The sequence below is a fragment of the Catharus ustulatus genome, chromosome 5 (assembly GCF_009819885.2).
Source record: "Catharus ustulatus isolate bCatUst1 chromosome 5, bCatUst1.pri.v2, whole genome shotgun sequence".
NCBI lineage: Eukaryota > Metazoa > Chordata > Aves > Passeriformes > Turdidae > Catharus > Catharus ustulatus.
This window is the reverse complement of record NC_046225.1, coordinates 11347857-11369906: the sequence shown is the minus strand read 5'-3', so window position 1 is coordinate 11369906 and position 22050 is coordinate 11347857. Positions and strand designations below refer to the sequence as shown.

Below are 22050 nucleotides of genomic sequence, written 5' to 3'. Positions count from 1 at the left end.
CCATCGCCTCTCCCTTTATTGCAATAAAGAGGACATCTCTGTCTCCTTTTTGGACACAGACCTCTGGTGCTGTGAATTTTTCTGCACAAGTAACACCACTTGCAGACCCAGCAACAACACCTGATTGATGCATTGAATTTTCAGGTGTGATGATCGCAGTCTTGATCCCTCGGGGGTGGAGGAAGCCCCTGAAACATGAAGTTCAATGGTTACACCCAATCTGGACCGGGTGGGAATGCCAAGGCGGGTTTGTTATGGCCACCTGGGCTGTTCTTGTGCAGGTCTGAGGTTTCCCAACACACACGCCAAGCCCTCTCCTCGTCCCCTCCGGCTCGGGGAGTGCAAGCCCGGCCTCAGCCAAGCGCCCGCTGCTTTTGCAGCTCGCTGATTGTCGGAGCCATTCACCCTCAGCACTTCAGCGCCTCACGCGGGCGGCGGGAGAACCGAGCGAGCGAGGAGAAGACACACAAAGGCCACATGGGAAATCTGATTTTTTCTCTTTTGTTTTATTAACCTACAGTGATGATAGGTGTTGGAGACGACACGCACGTTAAGAACGATCAGATTAAGTTTCGGGGACGAGGATTTCCCCGAGGCCGCCCCGACCCGCCTCAGCCACGGCCCGGGATGCCTGAGGGCGCCGCGCATGCGCAGCGCTGCGTGACCCCGGCCCGCCGCCGGGGCGGCGCTAAGATGGCGGCGGTGCTGCTGGCGCGGCTGTGCCGGGGCACCCCCGGGCTCCGGGGCACCCCGGGGTTCTGCGCCGCCTGCCCGCCCCTCTCCGCCGCCCCACCGCTGCTGCTCCGCCGCCCCGTCGCTCCCCTGGGGCCGCGCAGCTTCTCGGCGGCCGAGCTGGTGCGCGCCGCGCCGGCCGCGCTGCAGCCGTACCTGCGGCTGATGCGGCTGCACCAGCCCGCCGGTGAGCGCGGCCGGGAGGGCCGGGGCCCCGTGTCCCCGCTCTGGCCTCCCTTTCCCCGCTGAGCCCGCCCGCGGGTTTTGTCTCCCCGCAGGGACGTGGCTGCTGTACCTGCCGTGCACCTGGAGCATCGCGCTGGCGGCCGCGCCCGGCTGCCTGCCGGACTGGCGCATGCTGTCGCTGTTCGGCGCGGGGGCCGTGCTCATGCGGGGCGCCGGCTGCACCATCAATGACATGTGGGACCGCGACTATGACAGACAGGTAGAGACCTGCGGCACGGCTTCCGCTGAAAGAGAAGGTTTAGGGTAGATACTGGGAGGAAGTTCTTCACTCTGAGGATGGTGAGGCATTGGAGCAGGTTGCGCAGAGAATTTTAGGTGGCCTACCCCTGCAAGTGTTCAAGGCCAAGTTGGATGGGGCTGCGAGTAACCTGGTGTAGCAAAAAGTGTCCCTGCCCACAGCACAAGGGTTGGAACGAGGTGATCTTTAAGGTCTCCTTCCAACCTAAGCCCTTCTGTCCTTCAGTGAACCAAGCACATTCCCACTTATCTCCATCATTACAGAATCAACAAAATTTATAGACTTGGAAGGGACCTTGGGAGATGATCTCTTCAACCCACTTTCCAAGGCCAGCTTACCTAGAGCAAGTTACACAGGAACGCATCCAAGTGGGTTTGGAATGTCTCCAGGGAGGGAGACTCCACTTACACATGCTGTTTTTTCTCAGCCAAGCACCAAGGATCCTGAAAGCCCTGAAGTACGTGAACATCACCAGTGATTCCTTGCTGAGTGCAAGGCTCCAGGTTCAGGAATTCCTCCATGTTTCTGTCTGAGATGCACACAATTAATTTGCCTCATTTGCTCCAAAAATAGTAGAAAGTATTTTACTTCATACAACATTTCTCTGTCCAGGGCTGTAATAAATCTAGAATACTCACCTCTGTGTTAGATAAAATACATCCTGTTGTCAGCTGTAGGCACGGCTTTGAACAACTTTTTTTCTCAACCTTGCTTTTCAGGAGAGCAAACCAAGTAACGCTGTTTTGTTACACACGCTAGTTACAATTTATCCAAGATTTTTTTTTGTTTGTTTGTTTTTCTTAATTTTAGGAGCAGTGTTTCCTTGTATTGTTGTGTTGTTAATTTTGGCTGTTCAGAGTATCGTGCCCAACCCTGAGCTAATCCCCTTCTATTATGTTGTTATTTTCATTTCTCGTCTCCCATTTGTTCAGAAGAGGGAAATAAGCACAAGGCAGTGCCCAGTGTGAGATTTTGAAACGTGCACAGGTGCAGTTTTGGAGGGGAACATCCTGGTGACGTGTCACTGTTTGCTTCTCCTGTTTTCTGTTCCTGTATTGTTCCCGTGGTTTTGGAGTTTGGGTTTCGGCCCTGCAAGGCACAGAATAAGTGTGTCAAGAGCCAATCCAGTATGTGAAGTTCTTAATATGGCACTTGTATTTGTGCTGTTGGGAAGGCAGGGAGTCAGGATGGATTTTATGGCAGCTTTGGGTGCTTTAGGGTTTGGAAAGTGTTGACAACTGCATGTGCCAAACAGATTTGATGTGGGGGTGTGATATTTAAGAGGGAATTTCAATATAATGATTTAATTTATGCTTTATGTGGTGTGGTCAGGTCGAAAGTTTTAAAAATTGCCTTCACAACTTTTTATGGAGTCCCTCAAAAAGCTGCCTTCAACACAAGTGCCATAGAGGCCAGGCCAACAACAGGATAACAGGATGTTGGGTGGTGTAGGTGATGGTGGTTTGGGGTTTAGATTTTGTGCTACTGAATGTTTTCTGTAAGTGGAACATCCCACTTTGGTGGCACTGTGCAGTGGAATTGGTTACAGGTATGTTAGGTGCATGTTTAAACTCCAAAAGCAGTGTTTGGTGTTGACATAACCTGATGGCCAGGGGAAGAACTGCTAAAAGAGTTTATCTGAATTCACATTATTCAAGCGTAGGCAAGATACTTTATATACATAATATTCTGTAAAAAGTTTCCTTTTGAACCTCTTTGAATAGACTTGACACAATTTTCACCGACATGCACAATTCCATGGAATTATTAGGGTTGGAAGGGATCTCTGGGGATCATCTAGTCTAACCTCTGCCGAGGCAGGGTCGCCTGGAGCAGCTGGCACAGGAGGACACCCAGGTGGGGTTTGGAATGTCTCCAGAGTGGCAAACTGCATGACTTCCCTGGGTAGACTGTTCCAATGCTCTGCCACCCTCAGTGTAGAGTTCTTCCTCCTGTTGAGGTGAAATTCAGTCATTTGGGGGTTTTTTTGGGCACTGGTCACCATTAGCAAGTAACTCACCATTTATTTTAACTTTTTTCTGATACTTGTTTCTTTCTTCAGTTTACCATGTATGATTTCTTGCTCCAGACAGAGTTTCTAAACTCCACTGTCTCCCAGCTGGGATTAAATTAATTGTCTTTTCACAGCTGTGAATTCCACATCAATGGGACTGAATTCTGAAAATGCCACTAGAGAGAAACAAAAGTCAACAACAGAATTAGGGCCCTTTCATTTCTCTTCAGAAAATAGGAAACAAACATTGTAAATTGCCCATCAGTTCCAGAAGTAGCTGGTGGTAATATTATTTCCATTTTTAGGTTGCAAGGACAGCAAGCAGACCCCTGGCAGCTGGAGATATCACCACTTTCCAGTCCTTGGTTTTTCTTGGGGGACAGCTCAGCCTGGCGCTCTGTGTGCTCCTGTGTCTGAATTACTACAGGTGATGTATGAGATATCTTTTGGTTTTTTAAAGTCTGGTTCTGGCTCCTGAGCTAAGCACAGAGATTTTGAGTAGAAAAGGTGTTGGGGTCAGAGGGAGGAATTGTAACTGGAAGGAAAATAATTAGGTCAGTACCGTGTAGAGCCCTTGCAATGCTGCACTACATCTACTGATCCTTAGCCTGGCAAACTAATCCTCTTGATACTTTTTGCAGTATCATTCTAGGAGCAGCCTCTTTGTCCCTTGTGATCACCTACCCTCTGATGAAGAGAATAACATACTGGCCCCAGCTAGTTTTGGGTGAGATGGAAATATTTTTTCTAATTTTGTTTTTCAGCTGTAGTTTTTGGGGTGTTTTACAAATTAGTACTTGAGCTTTAGCAATCTGACTTTTCATAACTTTACATCAAAATAGAAATACCTTACAGACAAAGCTCTGTTGTGCCACAAGCTTCTTAATTTATGACAAGCATCAGAGCTGATGTGTGTCCTTGGGTTTTTTTTTTTTTTTTTTGTTAGAAATCAGTTTATTGTTTTGATGGAGCGATAGAAGGAGGAAGAGTAGGGAGGAAATAAATATTTGTCATTTGAGAATGAGCTTTGTGGTTATAATTATAGTTTTGGGGTTATTTCAAAACCTTTCTTAAATACAGATTTAAGCATTTCAGTCTTCAGCTTCTAAAACAACTCCTGAAAAGATACTGATGGTGCTTGTATTTTAGTTTGAGCTACTAAAACATACCTGTGTATGTTGGCTGTCATATTCCAGCTGCCTTCAGGGTTCTTTTTACCAAAAATTGTCATTTTCAGCCTAGAAGTACCATAGTTGGCTATTGTGTACTGTTTTCAGCCTGTCATCTGAGCATTTTACCTTCAGACCTGTTGTCTGAGTACTCTGGAGTATTCTGTGCAAATGTTTCCTACACTAATGAAGTCAAATTCAAATTAGAGAAAAATGTGTAGTATATGTATTTTTCTTTGCATATCTGGAGTATTTAATGTCAAATTATTTGTATTTCTTACCTGCCTGAAAATAAGTGGTAGAAAAATAGAGATGTTGATATTATACAAAAAGCTGCTGATATGATACACTCTGAAATAAATAATATTTAATTACTCATGGCATTCTTGTAACTTCCTTATTTTTTAAAATTATCTTAATTTTTTTTAGGACTTACCTTTAATTGGGGAGCCCTTCTTGGCTGGTCTGCCATCAAAGGGTCGTGTGAGTGGTCTGTGTGTTTGCCCTTGTACTTTGCTGGAGTCATGTGGACACTGGTGTACGACACCATTTATGCACATCAGGTAGGGTAACAGTGAGACATTCCAGATCCCTGTGTTTAAACACACAACTTTGTGTGTTTCCTTTGCAGATTTGTTGTCAAACAGCAGAAATAACCTCTTGCAGTTCTTCACCCTCAGCTGAGCTGAAGCAGCACCAATGAAGTCCCAGCCCTTCAGTGTTTTATTGGTGTTTGCCAAGGTTTTACAGATCAGGTGGAAAGATGGAAGTACAATGCTCTTTGTGCCCTTTTGCTATTGCATTGTGTAAATAACTTTGACACTGGTATTAACTCCTGGCTGCTAAAGCAGCTCTAAGACCAATCTTCTAGTTTAAAATGTTGATATGGGGATCTACAACTTCCCTTTTATTGGATTCCTAGTAAGAAGCATTGGAAATTTAAGCAAGTCCCCCATTTTTATTTTTCTTATGAAGTGACACTGGATTATGGATTTTGTGGTAATTCATCTTTTCATTCCAGGATAAGAGGGACGACATCATGATTGGTGTGAAGTCAACTGCCCTGCAGTTCAAGGAGGACACGAAGCTGTGGCTCAGTGGCTTCAGCCTGGCCATGCTGCTGAGTTTGTGCGTGGCAGGGATGAATTGCAACCAAACCTTCCCGTATTACTCAGCTGTGGCTGCCGTAGGGGCTCACCTGGCACACCAGGTTTGATGGGTTTATTTATACTTTTTCCATGTGGAAGTTCCTACTAAGAAATCAGAGAGCTTTTCAACCCCTATCAATTCATGAGCTACCCATGAAAAACAGTTCCTGTAAAGAGAGCTAAAGTCTTCTGACAATAAGCTTGGCTTAAGTACCTTTTGCAGACCTTTTGGTTGAGGAGACCTTCAGTCCTGAGCACAAACAGTGGAGCACTGAGTTTCAGTCTGTTCCTAACCAACAGAAGTGCCACACATTAAGCTGTGATCTCAAGGAAAGGGTTTTCTCCTCAGTGCTGCAAAATACTGTGGTGTTGACTGTTCTGATACAGCTCTTGCAGTGTCTGGCACACATAATAGCAGATGTTAATTGTACAGTTCTAAAGAGTTCTCTTTATAGCAGAGAGCCGTTCAGTTCAGTCTTGTAGTTGCATTTGTTTAGAATTTTTTTATGAATAACAGAAAGAAAGAAATTAGTTTTGTCAGTAAAGGATGCAGATAGGGTCTTGTTACCCTGTTCTTTCTGTATCCTAGCAACTGTGTTACACAGTCTTGTAGTAAGTGACAAGTCACCCTATTCAAAAATTAATTGCTGGTCTTGATAGGTGAGTGATGGCAGAGGTTTGTGTACTGCACTAGTAAAACCATTGCTAGTCTGAGCAGTTAAATCTGTGCTAATGTGGCACTTTTTATAAAGCATGTTGGTCATAATGTTGCATTTTAATGGTGATGCTCATGCAGGTAATGGTTATTAAACATAGCTCTGAGCAAGAGAGTTCTTGTGGTGATGTAGTCTGGCGCTCAGCCACTGTTTTCATAGTGCCTGTGCTTGGAAATGTATGAGGGAAAAAATACTACATCCACTGCATGATCATTTACAGTTTGAATTGTCAGAGAGCCTTTATGCTGTAGTTTTGTCATGAATGGAAACCTCTTTTAAGGATCTTTATAAGTGAGAATGCAGACCAGTAAGTGTAAGTGATGGAGGATTCACAATTGTGTGGGCTGCCAAAGTCACAAGAGCAGAACTGTTCTGTGTACCACAGAGTAGCTTCTTTTTGAGGAATTATTTTAACATTAGTCCTGCTTAAACATTTTCATGCTTATCTTCTTGTTCAAACTTTCTGACTGTGTCCTTAACTGAGGAAAACTCAGAAAGCTGAGTAAGATGCTTGAGGACCAGGATTTCCGAGATTTCCTTGATTCACTGAACTTTTGCCTGAAGCAGAGGAGTTTGGGTCATGATGATGTCAATTTATATCCCTCTCAAGGAGTGCACCTATAGAAAGATAACATCCACTTTCCTTGTGTTTCCGAAAGAATAGCTTGGCTGCTGCTGAGTTTGTCAGTTCAGAGTTTCAAGATCAGTGTCTGAGTGCTGACAGGTTCTTAAGGGTGTGGATCACATCTTATTTTAGAAGCTTGTGAACATTGTTTTGGATCATTTGACCATCTGATTTCTCTCTGCAGCCACAAATGAAGCAGATTTCCTGGGGAAGGTTTCACTTCTTTCAGTCAAATACTTTCTGTTTTAACTTTTTCAAAGGCTGAAGTGCAAGGTTTGAAGTTTTAGGGGCTCTCTCTCTGTTAATCCTTTCACTCATTTTGATCAAAATTAACTCTTGTTATCGTTCTCAAGACTTTTGCACCAAATTTTGATTTTGGGAATATTTTTTCAGTAAATATCCTCTTGCTATACCTTTTGGGTTGTTTTTGTGGTTTTATTTTGTTTTGTTTTTTGAGGTTTTTTGGGGGGTGGGGTTTGGTTTTTTCGGGTTTTTTTTTCACTTTTATTTATGACTCGCAGCAGAGAGCTGCCATGTTGGGTAAGCCAAGCCTTACTTCTGGCTGCTGGCAGGTGTTCTGGCTCTTGTTTGAAAGAGAACTGCGTGAACTTGGCTAAGAGCAGCTGGACTGAAACCAGCCCTGTGTGGCAAGGCAGGGCCTGGCACTTCCCTGTGCTTTCCAGTTACCCTGGTTCACTGCTGGCTCTCCAGTGCCTTGTCTCTACTGAAACATGGAATAGCACCTTGCAGCAGAGATGGAAAAGTGCATGCCATTTTATTTTATTTTATTTTATTTTATTTTATTTTATTTTATTTTATTTTATTTTATTTTATTTTGTTATCTAAAGTTGCATTGCAGAATTAGATGGCAACCTATTAAGGAAAATCTCAAAGAGACTTATTTACATGCCCAGATATTTTTACCCTTTTAAATATCAAATCAGGCACACCAGTAACTGGGCTATTTGTATAGACTTCCATTGAGATGGTTTGGGAATCATTTTCATATGAGATCCTTGACTTTCCTGCTGTATGTTGAAAAAATCTGTCAGACACAGATGCCAGTTATGCAAAAAAAAAAATTTAAGCACAGAGTAGTCCTCTTTCTTGTGGAGGTAAGGGTAGACTTTAGAGTTTAGGAATAATTTTTTGAAGTTGCAGATAATTTATAATAATCCTCTAATGTTATACTGTGCTTTTGCAGATTTACACTTTGGACATAGACAAGCCTGAAGACTGTTGGAAAAAATTTGCTTCAAACCGTACTGTAGGAATTCTGCTCTTCATAGGGATTGTGCTTGGAAATCTGTGGAAACCAAAAGGCTTAAAAAATGTAGAAGAGCCTTCAGAGAACAGATAGTTGAAATCACTATACTGATATTTTAGTCTAACTGAAGTGTAAGTATTGTAAGAAAGAAAACACTTTTAATATAAATACAGCTGCTTTATATTGTTTATTTATAAAAGCTGGTGAAAACATTCTTGTTTCTCAAATCATGCAATTGAGATAATTCTACAAGGGAAGTTTTGGTTGTCTGGGAATAACTTCAATCTGCATAGAAGCTCCAAAAAGCGAAGCTGCTCTGCTGGTCCTGTGTAGTAGCAGCAAACTTCTGTCAAGCTCTGGAGACTGTGAACCCAAGGTTTTTTATGAATCAGGTGTCTATTAGTGGGAGAACAGGTAAAAATGTAAAAAAAAAATGTAAATAAAATCTTGCTGTACATGTTTGATGGTCTGGTTTATTACAAAGGTAATTTTCAGTTTGAGTTGAACTTGCAGCATGGAAGAGTTGCAATAACTCTCTTTGTTATGGGTGTTATTTTTCTCCTGGGATGTCTAGGAGCAGTTAGGACTCTTAAGTTTGTAGGTCTACAAAAAAGAGTCAATAGAGAAATATTTAAGAAGATTTTCTGTTCTTGCTGTGATTGCTGCAGCAGGTGCTTTCCATGTGAAAAGGACAGGCTTCTGCAAAGTTGTAGAGAGTGAGCTGAGCTTGTTTGTCAAGAGTGATTTGAACACAGAGTAAGGACTGAAAACAAAACCAGAGCTGCCCAGAGCTGTTGCCAAGTGTGTGTGTGCAGTGGTTGACCCTGGGCTACAAATTCATCACACAGACTGTTGACTTTTTTTTATTTTTATTTTTTAATTCCACTTGCTTTGACTTATGCCTACCGGTTTTATTTGTAGTCTTACAGGAAAAACTTGTTTCTAGGAGAATGCCTGGAAACAGTAAAAATAGAAAGTGCAGCCTAACGAAATGGCCCTTGCACAGAAGTTATTCTTAAAAAGGGTTTGTATTTCTGGGGTGGAGAAAGTATTAAGTTGAAGAAAAGCAGTTTAATAATTAAAAACAATAAGCTTCTGAACAGTTATGTCACATAGCTGCATTTTGTAGAGGAAGAATTTGATGCAGCTAACTTGAACTTTATTAGCTATTTACCAGTAATTAAAAAGTCTTGTAAAGTAGTAGGGATCAGTTTCTCAGTACTAGCAGTGTTACTTGTGTGAGGTGGTGGCAAAAGTTATTGATCTTGTTTTAACATACTGAAGTGTCTTTAAGTAGCTCAGATTTGGGAAGAGCTCACATTTTGTAGTGCCTTTGAACCTTCTGGTGTCCTTTGTCTGATGACTGCTTGTCACAAGTGTTTGTCTTAAACTGAGAGGAGGAAAATGGTGTCACTAAATAGAATAGAAATTGAAGTTTCAAAACAGTCCTCATATCCAGAACTTGAAAATAATTTCATGTTTTCTGTGGGAGTTTTCCAAATTAATCATAATTTCTTTTTACACGGATAAGACATAGCTGTATTTTATATTCATTGCCTGAAAAACAGAAAGATTTATGCTCCAGGCTGTAATACTTGAGGATATTAAATTAGTGAAGGTTTTATGAGTAATACAAGGAAATAATTTTTAAAGTGCAAAAGAGGTAAAGGCTACTGAGGGTGTTAATTGTATGAGCATTTTATGATTAATACACAGAAATTAATAATTTTTAAAGTACAAAAGAGCTAAAGGCCGAGCTGCTTCCTGGCTGAAACCTTCCTGTTTTGGATCTGCTCTCAGATAGATGTACATCTCCTCCCTTTATTCCCAAGGTATTCTATTCCAAGTCTTCATGAAGATTCACTTAGTCTCTTCTGTAATTGGATATAGTTTCTTAAAATGTTTTCAAATACTCTTGTCTCTAAGCATCAGCTTTTTGTTAGTGTGCTTTTGCAGAAAACAGCATCCTCTAGAAGTTTCTTCTTCGCTACCAAACCTTGCCTTTCTCTCCCACCTTTTCCAAGTATTCCTCCACAGGATGTTGAGGTAACAAATGCTTTTTTAGGCAGCAGGAAGGTCAAAAGTCGCTAACTGTGGCAAACTGAAATGCTGCCAGTTGCTCAGGGAAACAGAAAGCTCTGTACCAACACCTGTGTGTTGCGCTTTGTACAAGGGTGTATCAAAGCAACACCAGCTCTTTGTCCAGGATCAGAAGTAAGGTGCTGCTCCTGCAGGGATGGATAAAGGGAGAGCTTGCCAAGGCTAGTGAAACCTGCAGGGTGGGGTTGGATCTTTGCCATAGAAGCCTGCTTCTCACAGTGGCACACAGGAACTCTCACACGCCCCTTTCCCAGGGAGAAGACTCGTCAGAGGAGGGTCAGCCAAGGCTAACTCTGCCTGAGTTCTGCTATCAGTATTTCTTGGTAAATGTGATCCTTGATGGGGGGGGGTCAGGGTTTTCCCTCCCTCTATTCCCAAGTATGTGCTGCAGGAGCTGTGCTGTGCAAACAGAGTGCCTGTGCCAGCCAGCCTGGCTGCCAGGGAGCCTGGCAACACCAAGGCACTAGGTCAGGCATCTCGCCAGCCACTGGAGACATGAACTGGGAAAAAAGGCACTCCTTTTCTACTTGCACTTTGGCAAAAGCTAGGAGAGGGACATCAGTTGATTTCTGAACGCTTCACAGTGCAAATACCAGGAGCTTCAAAAGAAAGCTGCCAAGAAAAAATGTGCATCTTAGCTAGCCATGCATAATGCAAAGTTTAGGTACTAGCTGAAGGCTCCTGGTATACTATACTGAAGAGGTGATTTTGATTTTCCTGCAACACCTCCCTGTATTTTGTGATGGAGGCAAAAGGCCAGGGCAAATTTTAACACAGTGTGCTAGATGCAGTTCCAGAATTACAAAGAAAATAGAAAAAAAACTTCATTGGTTTTCCAGCATTTTTTTTCCTGGATGGTGGTGATTGAAAAAAAACCAAACAAACAAACCACCACTTCCAGGCAGCTGTACAGAAGTGATTTTGTCTGTACAAAGCAGAAGGAGGTCTAATACATTTAAAAGAAACCAAAACAAAACCAGCAACAAAAGAAGAGTGTCCATGCCAAGTTCAATACTTCTAACAATACAGCTATAATTTCTGGGGTGGAAATTCCCATCCTAATGCAAGCAAAATCCAAAGCTACCCCTGAATTCTCACGCCTGCAAACCAGGCTTCCTCCAAATTGCAGAACTTCTTGTCTGTGACAGGTGCAGTAACAAGGAAATATACCTAACACAAAATGAATAAATAAATAAATAAAATATACCAAATATAAAATAAGATGTATCGACTGCATAAAGAACAGAACCAAGCCTGTAACAGGTTGTAAGGACACTGGGGGAAAGCAGTGGCCTGCCCATTCCACAGGACCTTATTTTTCTCCTGCACTGATATCTAAGCGTTCAGAGAGTTCAGCTCTGAACGTAAAGTATCTCACTTTCTACACTCCCTGAAAGGACCTTGTGGCCAGATGGGAGTTGGTCTTGTTTCCCAGGTAACAAGTGACAGGAGGAGAGGAAATGGCCTCAAGTTACACCAGGGGAGGTTTAGACTGGATGTAAACTCCTTTGTTGAAATGGTGGTCACACATTGGAACAGACTGCCCAGGGAAGTGGTGAAATCACCATCCTTGGAAATAATCTAGGGGTTGTGCCACTTGGGGGCATGGTGGTGAACATGGTAGTGTATTAATGATTGGACTCAATCATCTTAGAGGTATTTTCCAACATAAATGTTTTTCTGTGATTTGATGTTGAAGGGAAATAATTTTATCTTCAAGTTATCAATGTTCAATGCTCAACCTTGCAAGCAGCAGCGCATAGATAACACCAGGGAATTGCTTTGGTGAGAAACTTCAGCACTGTCAGGTGGCTGCTTAGAAGAAAAAACTGTGTGCATTTTGTGCTGCCTCTCATGCTGCAGCACAGCCAAATATTTGTCAAACAGATTTTCAGCTTCATCAGAGCTTATTTCCCCCAAATTCTGTCATGCTAATAACCACTTTTTCAGGGAATATGTATAAATGGAAATGGAAGTACTGGAGAGGAAAATGGAGGAAAGCACAGACTTCATGTTCACCATAACATGCATTACTGTTGTGCATTTAAGCATTTGCTGGAAGGCAGCTCGAATTTATTTGCTAAGGGCTGGTATGATCTTTTTCCCCCCACACTTCCGCGTGCATGACACTGCACAGTGGGTGTAGCAAGGCAGTAAAAGCAGGATTTGGCAGACCACAGTAAACTGTCACTTGGACTGTATCTGTTGGATGAGGGGTGGGAGTTTCCTGCCTCGCTCCTCCTTGGGAGGAAAACCCAGGGCAGAAAGCCAAGGCTGTGTAGGCACAGATTATCTCTGAAGCTGCTGGGGCTGAGGCTGCTCTTGACTAGGTGAAGGGCAGGCTGAAGGTCTGGTGTGCACTGTATGCCTCTTCTCTCAGGTGACAGGTGATAAACATTTGGTTGCTCAACCCCAAGCAGGACTCTGGCACCTACAGTGTCCTCCCTTGTTGTGTGTTCATCTGCTTAATGTGCCAGCAGCACCTGGAGACCACTACTGCTGGGATTGTTCTCAGGTGCTGGGTAGGATGGGAGAAGTGTCCCACATCTCTCAGCCCTGCCATGAGCTGCTGTGCTGCCAGGCGTTGGTTTTCTGAGCTCTTGGGACATGCACACAGGGCAAGGTGCAAAGGTAGTGAGTGTTGTATCTGCTGTCTTCAGGCTTTGCTCGAGAAATCAGTGGCAAGAGGGGGAAGTGGGAGGCAAAGAACTGCCTTCGAGAATTCAAGCTGCTCAGTGCTGATTTATTTATGCCATGTTAAGTTGGAAAAATGGAGGTTAAACAGGTAGGGAGCTTCCATCAGAGGTTATAACCTACCCTACCATCATGGTGAGCATGTTGGGTCACGAGACTGCCATGGAAAAGCAAAGCTCTCCTCTGAGGAGGACTTGTGGTCATGTACATGCAGTACGTGTGGAGCCGTACAGCTTCCCCATCTTGCTCGTCATCTCTCCTGGTTCAACTCTCTCAATACTATTATAAAGAATAAAAAGATCAAGCCCAATTAAGAATGATTAAAAGAAGCAATTCTTATTTTTGCGGCCGAAATACGGTCCTTGATAGCCACAATCAAAAAGGACAACGCCGAGCTCGGGATCGGTGCCGGGTGAACACACACTGATCCAAACTCTATTGCTTCAGATCCCCCTGTGTTCAGGAAGGTCGTCTTGGTCCTGCTTTTATACAGTTTTTTTTCTAGCCTGGGGCAGAGGTCTTCCTTTCTTATCGTGGCTTCGCATATTCATGTACCCTCCTCCTTTCTCTGAGTTGGGCTGGACAAAACCATTTCTGGGAAGTGATGAATTTCAATGAATGCAGATTTTGGCTTGGAACCAGGTATTGAGATGTAGTTTTCCCTGACGACTCTGGTTATCTTAATTAACGATACTTACCAAGTGTTCATCGCTTGGGTGTTCCCTGGACTGTCTCTGAAGGGGCCATCTTCACTGGAGCCATTTCTATTAACTTGCTAATTTAGGTTCTTCGGCTTTGTCGACAGCTGCAGTGTTGCAATTCTCGTGAGGCAATCCTTTTTCCTCCCACTGCAGCTTATGTTCTAAAGTTTCCTTATTATTTTCTTTATTTATACAAACATGATTTATTTCACATAAATTACCAACCAACACGAATTATTTTATAACATATATTACCATACCTTCTCCCATCTGTCTTAAAAAACATCATCATTATTAAGTAGTAAAGATGCTTTTTAATCTGCAGTACAATTTATTCTGCTAAATAACATCAATGCATTAAAAAATACTTTTCACTCATCAAATACTGTTGTGAAGTGTGTTGAATGTCCTTCTGCCAATACCTTGGTTAATGCTGGATTAACTTTATGATGCATCGTGTGTGGCTGTTCTCTCAGCTCCTGCTCAGGAGCAAGGACACCATGTGTGCCAGACACAAGGGACAGCAGAAGGGAAGGTCCATCATCCCCTCCATTGTTCTGGAAGAAGCTTGGGATAAAACTGCCATGGAAATGGCACAGAGCACATGTCCAAGCTGGAAATTACCACAGGTCAGTGTCTTAGTTTGGAGGACAGGTGTCTACTGAGAAAGGCAGGAGCTTCTCTTTGAAATGGAGAATGTAAACCCCCTCCCTCCAAATTATTATAATTTTGAAATCAAGGGGTTTTCAGGCAAAGATATGGGAATTAGGAATAACAGGTTTTTTACTAGGGAAATTAAAATAGAAATACAGTACTACAAAGAAACTAACTCCAAACCCTGACAAAGTCAGAGTACAACCTGACACCCCGTCAGGCAGGGTGTTGGTAGCAGTCCCATTAAATGGTTGCAGTCTTTTTTGTAGCGACAAATGTGGTTCAGTTGAAGCAGTGGTTTTGTAGAAGGTGCAGTTTCTTCCAGAAGTTCAGTGGTGATGTGGAGGAATTTGGTTTCTCTCTGGAATTTAGTGGAGAAAGGGGCTACTTTAGTGTTCCAAAACTTCTGGTTTTATTTTGTTAAGAAATGTTGGGCTTTTACTTCTGGCTGGAGCAACTTCCAATGGGCTGCAGTAATTTTATCAGTCACACAGTGGGACTCAATGGCCATGAGCAGAAAATGACTCACTGGAGGAAGGATGGGCTGTGAAAAGATAAAGAACAATGACTTACCTGGTTTCAATGGATGGCCCATTAGCAGAATATCTCTCACAGAGATAAGGATGGTGATAGAATAGATACCTTTTATCACACTCTGTATTGTAACCCAAGACATTATCTTACTCTTGAAGGTCTCTGGAGCTGACCCAAGAGCAGCTGAACTGCTGAGGTTCTGCTTTCCACCAATCTCTGGGGATGGGGACAGGAGGATTGCATTTGCACCCTCTGATAGTTCTGTTTGTGTGCAGGTGCAACTTAGTGGACTTTTGAGTTAGGCACTTAATGAAGCAGCAGACTACAAAATGTATTAGTTGGACTGGTCTGTTTGTTACAAGAGGGTTGATTTGTTGATTTTTACTTTAGTTGTTTTTTACCTTGTGATCTCCTGAGATAACTCTTGATTCCCAGAGTTCATTATCCTGTAGGTCTGAGTGACGTGAGGAAAGAGTAGCACCACTGAAAGCATGAAAAGCTAGCAAGCCACAGGAAGCAGAAGCTCAGTCAGAAGATGTGTGATATCTTTCTCTTGAAACATCTTGCGACAAACCATTCCCAGCACTAGCATGCAATTGCAGAGGGATTTGAAACCACTTCTAGTCTGGCCAGCTGTGGCAAAGAGCTGCTGCAGAGCTGGTGTTACCCTTGGCCCTGGCTGTGAGCTCTACACTGTGTGCTGGACCTTATGTTGGGTGCCTGTGGCACGGGGAGGTTCAGGCCCCTTGCCCAGAAGCCACTGCATGTTCCCAGCCACAGCATCATTCTCTGTCTGATCAGTCACCCAAGCAGACCCTCTCCACTGTGTGCAGTGTCCCTGGTGTGGGAGAGGTGAGGGATGTGCAGACACAGGAGCAGCTTGTACCAACTGCAGTGGCTTTAGTTTCTGTGAAACGTGCACCTGACCCTCAGCTACATTTTTAGGTGACATTTTCCCCTTGCACTTATTCAGCTCCATTCTCCTGCAGCTTTTACAGTTGCAGGAATTTCTGTTTTGTCTGAGCCATTACAAGCTGTGGGTTGTGCAAGGTTTGTGGGTAATGTTCTTCCATTGAAGCTGTGGTGACAGCTAGAAAAAAGGTGAGGTTTCTGACTCAGAAGCCCTTCTCCATGTCTGAAACAGAACTCAGACTGTTACTCTGTCTCTGGAAAGGACTGGTGGGACCGGAGCTTTGGAGAGAGACCCAGGCACCCTCCTGTGCCAGGCAGCCCCCTTGATCTGCACACTAATGGGATTCATGGACCCTCTGTGAATGAACACACCTCTCACCAAACGAGACACCTTTGTTTGTTTAAATAGCACAAGGCTTCCTGCTGGGGAAGGTGGCTTTGCTCATTTGTGGTTGTGTTTGAAGTTGCAGGTTGGGTTTGTTTTAAGTGGTACAGAGAGCAGGCACGAACATTTACGTATGAGTGGCCCAAACTGGAAACAAATTAGTTTCTGGTTGTAACTGCTCCGTAAAGTACCATGCTAGACTGAGTAATTCATACTTTGTTCTTTGCAGAGAAAGCAAAGAACAAAGTGTTCTGTGCTCCTGAATCTTCATCGGTATTGCATTTACTGTAGTACATATTAAATTGGTGAGTATTGATTTAATCAGAATTTTTCCATTGTCTTCTTGTAATTAATAATGGAATGGCTTGGTTTGGAAGGGGCTTTAAAGATCATCTAGTTTCAAACCCCATGCTGTTGGCAGGGATGCTTTCCACTAGGCCAGGTTACTCAAAGCCCCATCCAGCCTGGCCTTGTATACTTCCAGGGATGGGGCATCCACAGCTTCTCTGGGTAACCTGTCCCAGTCCCTCACCACCCTAACAATGAAGAATTTCTTTGTAGTAGAATCTAAACCTGTCCTCCTTCAGTCCAAAGAAATTCTCCCTTGCCCTGTCACTGCATACTCTTGTGAAAAGTCCCTCTCCAGCTCTCTTGTAACTCCCTTTAGGTACTGCGAAGTGCTCTGAGCTCTCTCTGGAGCCTTTTCTTCTTAACACCTAAAAAACCTGACTGCATTTCAGCTTCCTGCCTCCCTCCTCCCTAGCTAAGAGCCTCATCCAGCCAGCTGGTGGGATGTCAGGCATCTCCTCCTCCAGGGAGAATCTGCTGATCTACAACTTTCTGCAAACCTCAGTTTTCACAGCCTATTGCAATGTTCTTACATAAAACACAAACTGCATATGATTCAGTCAGGGAGTGGCCAGGCAGCCCCATTGTAAAGCAGGGACAGACACAATTAAACTTTCGCGCTGCTGGAAGCCAAGGGAAGCATTTCAAGGCTGTTTTCTCAGCAGCACTACTGATAAAAGGCTTCACTTAAAGCACCCTAAGTCCCAGCCTGTTGACAAAGCTGCCATATTGAAGTTTAGCCCGAACTTCTCCTTTCCCCATTCTTCATGAGGGTGAGAGGGAGGGGAACCTCACCAGCAGCACTTCCCATGGTATGCACTGAACTTGACTTGCTCCTGAGGAAGCAGCCACTCAGCCCCTCTCTGGGATCTCTGCAAGCTATGTGCATCCTGCTGGGAAACAAAAAGTGCTGTCCCAGTGCCACAGATTCTCCACAAAATGTGGAAGTGCTTCCAGAACTGTCATGACTTGCACAGGGCATGAGTTATGTTATGAGTGCATGACATATTGCCGGCTTTTTGCAACTATTGAAATAAATGCTATGTGTATAATGTTAAAATAGCTTTTCTGTATGAATACATGTTTTTTCTAATAGCAAAAGTTAAATATACTTTTTTTTTTTTTTTTTTTTAAATAGTATGCTTAAACTACCCCCTTAGTTAAAATAACAGCCCATAAACGTGTAATGAAAACCCTGCAGCTAACACAACAATTATCAACACTCACCTGCTGCAAAAGGCCGGGACCACCATCCAAATTAAAAGGTGATAGGAAGAAGATTAAAACCACAAGCCAAGACAGCAAAGCGGACCCAAAGAGTGGCCATGCTAAATAGTTCTCAAAAAAGTTAGACTATACATAAAAATCTATAAATATGGAACAAGTTAAAGTATTGTAAAAGGCATTTAAAAGAGCGTTCTCAAAGCAACCAGTATACTCTTAACAGCTTGCCAAACACCCAACCCTTTGCTTTATGTGTGTCTCCTATTGTCTTTTTATTAAAACCTTTTAAATTTTACCAAAACATTAAAACGTGTTTTTCACAGTTACATATTTGAGGCATGTTAGTGCAGAATCTGTAAATATTAGTATCTCATAAAGGGAAATTTATATGTGTATGGTAAGTGCCCAGTTAATTTTGCAGTGTCTGGGCTACATGGCCTGTGACAAGCACTTAGGGAATCAGTCTAATTTTTATGGAAAGCCTCCATATGGGTTGTATTTTCTAATAAATGTAAACTGAAATGTCTGTCCCAATGAAAGTGCATCATTCAGAGCTGCTCTCCCCAGAACAGCAACAACATGTGGGCAAAGTTAAGGGAATAAGGCAATAAACAAACATTTTAAAAAAAAAAGAGTAACTAATCCCGGGGAAAAAAATAACGACTCTGCTCTGCATGTGTGAAATTTGTGGTTGTAAGGACAAAGGACTTCCCTCTTGAAGTTACCTCCCACCCTTTGGGACTGGCTAACATCCGATGTTTAGTTTAGTTTCATCTTCCCCAGAGCCTCTTTGAGCAGGATCCCGGCTGGAGAAGAAGCTTGCACTGACCAAGGCTCTCACCAGGTTAGTTCTCTAAAAGCATGGAAATAGTGGTAACTTATTAGCCTGGGAAGAGTGGGATAATAGTGTCAAAGTAGGGATGTTTTTTTTCTTTTTTCCTGCTTAGTACAAAATATATATCAATTTATCTGGCAAATTCTACCTGGGGAAGTGAGGGGTTTAAAAAGCTATGCACAAAAGCTGGATTATGGAGAATTTACCTTTGCTTGCTGCTTTCTGATGCTAACACAAATGCGTTGAAGGAATCCGACTGGTACTTTACTCTCTTTAATCTGGGCTGCTCAGATATTCTCAGATATGACTTTTCATACCTGGTGTGCTTGCTGTCCCTTCAGTGGGGTGTGCTGTCGGTGGCAAGTGCAGCTATGCTTCAAGCTCCTCATTCTCTCTCTCTGGACACACACCTGATGCCACCTCCAGCTGCATTCCTGCCGGGCTTGCAGGCTGGCGTGTGCTGCCAGCCGAAGCCAGGATGGGATTTCTGCAGAAGCACGCTTTACTCCAAAGGAAAGCAGATGCACCCCCTCCCCCCTCCATCCCAATTTCGGTTTCTATTCTGGGTTTTGAGCTCAAAAGCAAAAGGAGGAGGAGCCTCATTGCCCAACAGGGTGGGTCTGCCTTTGTCGGACTGCTGTTTCTAAGAAATAAAAGAAACCAATTCAGCTTACAGAAAAAAAAGTCTCAACAATTCTGAGCAGTTTATCTTATCTCAGATAACCTCACCCAAGTCCAAATTTCCTTAGAATTGTTGCTCTTTTTTACTTGGCTAGGGAATTAGAAGCAGAGAGGAATTGTTCTGGTTGCTATTCTTACTATTATCACCATCATCATCATTATTACTATTTTAGACCTGAGTCTTACTGGTTTTTAAGGTTCGCTTGCTTGCTTAACTACAGAAAGGAAAGGAGAAGGTGTCTGACACTTCAGACATTGATTTTCTCCCTTTCTGGCTCACTACATCAAGAAACCAGAGATACGAGTTTCCTGTTGTATCTCTGTTGTGTGTGTCCTGGATTTGCTATGAGGAAATGAGTTTGCAGGTGCTCCCCACACGCTCTGTGCCCATGCCAAAGCCATCTCATGTAAAATACACCGAGTCAAATGACCAAATGCCCAAGTCACTCCCTTAAGCCTGAGTTCGCTGCCCAGCCCAGCTCAGCACAAGGGGAATGAGCCGTGTCTAAGCACTACCCAAGCCTTTGTGGGTTGGAGTGGGGAATATCAGTGACTTGATGCTATCCTGAAGGCTGGATAAAAAGGCAGATCACACAAAAACCTTGAAAAGATAGAAATACAGACAAGACATGGTTATGCTCTATCACCTCCAGTGGCAGCTAAGGAGCCAGGCAAAAGGCAACCTACTGAAGGAAGGCAGCCACCAGTTAGGCTGGAGGTTCAGTTTTTTCCCTGACTGTCCTGTTTTGTCTCTCTTTCAGAAGAGGACCTGAGGATGGCAGTCCCAACCGTGGTGACGATCCAGCCGCAGTACGGCGGGTCCTCCGTCCAGAGATGCGCGTGGCAGACAGGGCTGATGGACTGCTGCGCCGACTGTGGTGTCTGTGAGTGCCTGGACATGCTTCCCTTGCCCCTGCTGCCCGGCCTGGCAGTGCCACTGTGCAGCCATGCAGCCTGGCAGAGCCTCACCCCGTGTTTCTCCCCATGCCAGGCTGCTGCGGGTTGTTCTGCTTTCCCTGCCTGGCGTGCCAGGTGGCCGGGGACATGAATGAGTGCTGCCTGTGTGGGACCAGCGTGGCCATGAGGACCCTGTACCGCACCAGATACAACATCCCGGTGAGTGCTGAGCCTGCCCCTCACCCTGCTGTGATCCTGGAAGGCAGGGTGCCCCCGGGAACCCCTCTGCACTTCAGAGAGGGGCTCAGGGCAGCAGTGATTTCCACTCCCCCTTTTTTCCCATTCGCACCCACCTCAGCTGCTGTTTCCTCCTTTGAAAGATGGGAAAGACTTGAGATAACTGTGGGCTGACTAAAGAATAGGTGAAGCTGGTTATAAGGATAAAGATCCATAATCAGGTTTGGGAGAAAGGTGGACAGTACATACTTGTGAGGGTTTTTCTTCCTGCTGGGGAGGTGGTTGCTGCCATCCCAAATGCAATCCATGGGGGCCCAAGTTTACTTTGCCCACACTGTCTGTTCCTGCATGTATTTTTTTTCCCCAGCCTGAACTTCAGAAGTAAAAAAATAAGTAGCTATCTGCAGCCTGCACAAAGGGCTCCTTCCTTCCTTTCCTTGGGGTTAGCCAGCCCGGGCCTTCGGTGTTTTCTACTCAGGATGTTGCAGTCTTCCAAGAAAAAAAGAGTACTTGGCCTGCAATGTGATTAATGTTATCTCAGAACATGGCTTCTGGGTAGCCTCTGTCCCTAACCAGTTTCTCCCTAACAGGGGTCCATTTGCTCCGACTTCTGTATCACCCTGTGGTGCACCACGTGCTCTGTTTGCCAAATAAAGAGAGACATCAACCGCAGGAGGGAGCTTGGCATATTCTGGTAAGCTGGGGGTGCTGGTGCTGGTCCATAAAGCTGTTGTCACACACGGAGACAGCTCTGGGGTGGCTTCCCAGAGCCTCTCCTGCCAACTTCTTGACTCCAGACAAAGTTTGCTGCAGTGAGGAAATGGCCATGGACAAGTGACAAGAGTGATCTGTTCAGAAGCAAAATGTCACTGGGGACCTTGTGTAGGGTGGAGGGGGAAGGACTGGGGGGACACACTGGGTGTGGTGAGGCACAGCCCCAGTCCCTGACATACCTCTCCAATCCTGTTGCAGATGCTGCCGTCCTCGGAACCGCTGCAGGCAGGAGTCACTATGCCCCGTTGGAAATGCACCATGTGGAGCTTGCCTTGATTGCATTTGATTTTCCCTAAATAACTGCAGAAATAAAGTTTTGAGTTTGTCTTCCTACCTCTGTGTATGTCACTTTGTACCACCTGAGAGCACCCATCCTTCTCCTGCTTCATCCATCTCAGCAGCCCCTGATGTAGCTGAGATTTCCCCATGCCTGCTGCAGAGAAAGATTTTCACTAGTATTTTGTTATTGGACCAGCTTTTAGAAAGGATATTTAATACATTGAAGGAGTCAGTGTTGCTCATCCAGGTTGCAAAATTTGGGAGAATGACTACTGCTGCAGGGCAGAGCTGGGTGTTCCTGCAGGCAAGTGACTTCTGCAGGCCACCCAGCACTGCCCCTGCTGTGGTGGTCCAGGTGGCTGTCCAGGGCTGTTGGTCAGTGCCACCTTTCTGAACAGAAAGGCATGGGGATTTGGGGCTGCCTAGCACCAGTTTACCTTGATGTTGAAGAGATATGGATCCTGAGCATGAATTCCTCCCCTCCTGCCATAAAAAACCTGGCTGGGTGGTGGGTTATCTGTGTCCTCTCCAGGGACAAGCAGTTCCATCTTCCTGCATGGCATTACACAGCCCATCTGCACTGGGCTGTGACGCCAGCATTCCCATCCAGAAGGTGGAGCTTGCATCCACCCTCTCTCCA

The 22050-nt window shown here is 44.3% G+C and overlaps 2 protein-coding genes across 3 annotated transcripts; both read left to right on the top strand.

Annotated features, from left to right (window-relative positions):
- The first annotated feature begins 693 nt into the window (after positions 1–693).
- Positions 694–8616, top strand: COQ2 (coenzyme Q2, polyprenyltransferase). Its single transcript, XM_033061230.2, has 7 exons — positions 694–919; positions 1011–1177; positions 3536–3657; positions 3872–3957; positions 4829–4962; positions 5421–5609; positions 8093–8616. Exons 1-7 carry the CDS (start codon positions 694–696, stop codon positions 8246–8248), a joined length of 1080 nt encoding a protein of 359 aa, XP_032917121.1. The 3' UTR covers positions 8249–8616.
- A 9829-nt stretch (positions 8617–18445) lies between these two features.
- Positions 18446–21464, top strand: LOC116996627 (placenta-specific gene 8 protein-like). Of its 2 annotated transcripts, XM_033060488.1 has the most exons (5): positions 18446–18551; positions 19985–20107; positions 20215–20339; positions 20948–21051; positions 21330–21464. In XM_033060488.1, coding segments are annotated over exons 2-5 (339 nt in total). In that variant the 5' UTR covers positions 18446–18551; positions 19985–19998; the 3' UTR covers positions 21331–21464. The 2 variants fall into 2 exon arrangements, with proteins under 2 accessions (XP_032916379.1, XP_032916378.1); XM_033060487.1 differs by lacking the exon at positions 21330–21464 and having other exon boundaries at positions 20948–21055.
- Positions 21465–22050: the final 586 nt, after the last annotated feature.

Bases quoted from the DNA above. Each gene is read 5' to 3' on its own strand.
- LOC116996627 (XM_033060487.1), top strand. From the start codon at position 19,999: ATGGCAGTCCCAACCGTGGTGACGATCCAGCCGCAGTACGGCGGGTCC. The intron at 20,108-20,214 runs GTGAGTGCCTGG...TCCCCATGCCAG, and splicing joins CTGCGCCGACTGTGGTGTCT to GCTGCTGCGGGTTGTTCTGC. The intron at 20,340-20,947 runs GTGAGTGCTGAG...TCTCCCTAACAG, and splicing joins GCACCAGATACAACATCCCG to GGGTCCATTTGCTCCGACTT.
- COQ2 (XM_033061230.2), top strand. From the start codon at position 694: ATGGCGGCGGTGCTGCTGGCGCGGCTGTGCCGGGGCACCCCCGGGCTC. The intron at 920-1,010 runs GTGAGCGCGGCC...GTCTCCCCGCAG, and splicing joins GCGGCTGCACCAGCCCGCCG to GGACGTGGCTGCTGTACCTG. The intron at 3,658-3,871 runs GTGATGTATGAG...TACTTTTTGCAG, and splicing joins CTGTGTCTGAATTACTACAG to TATCATTCTAGGAGCAGCCT.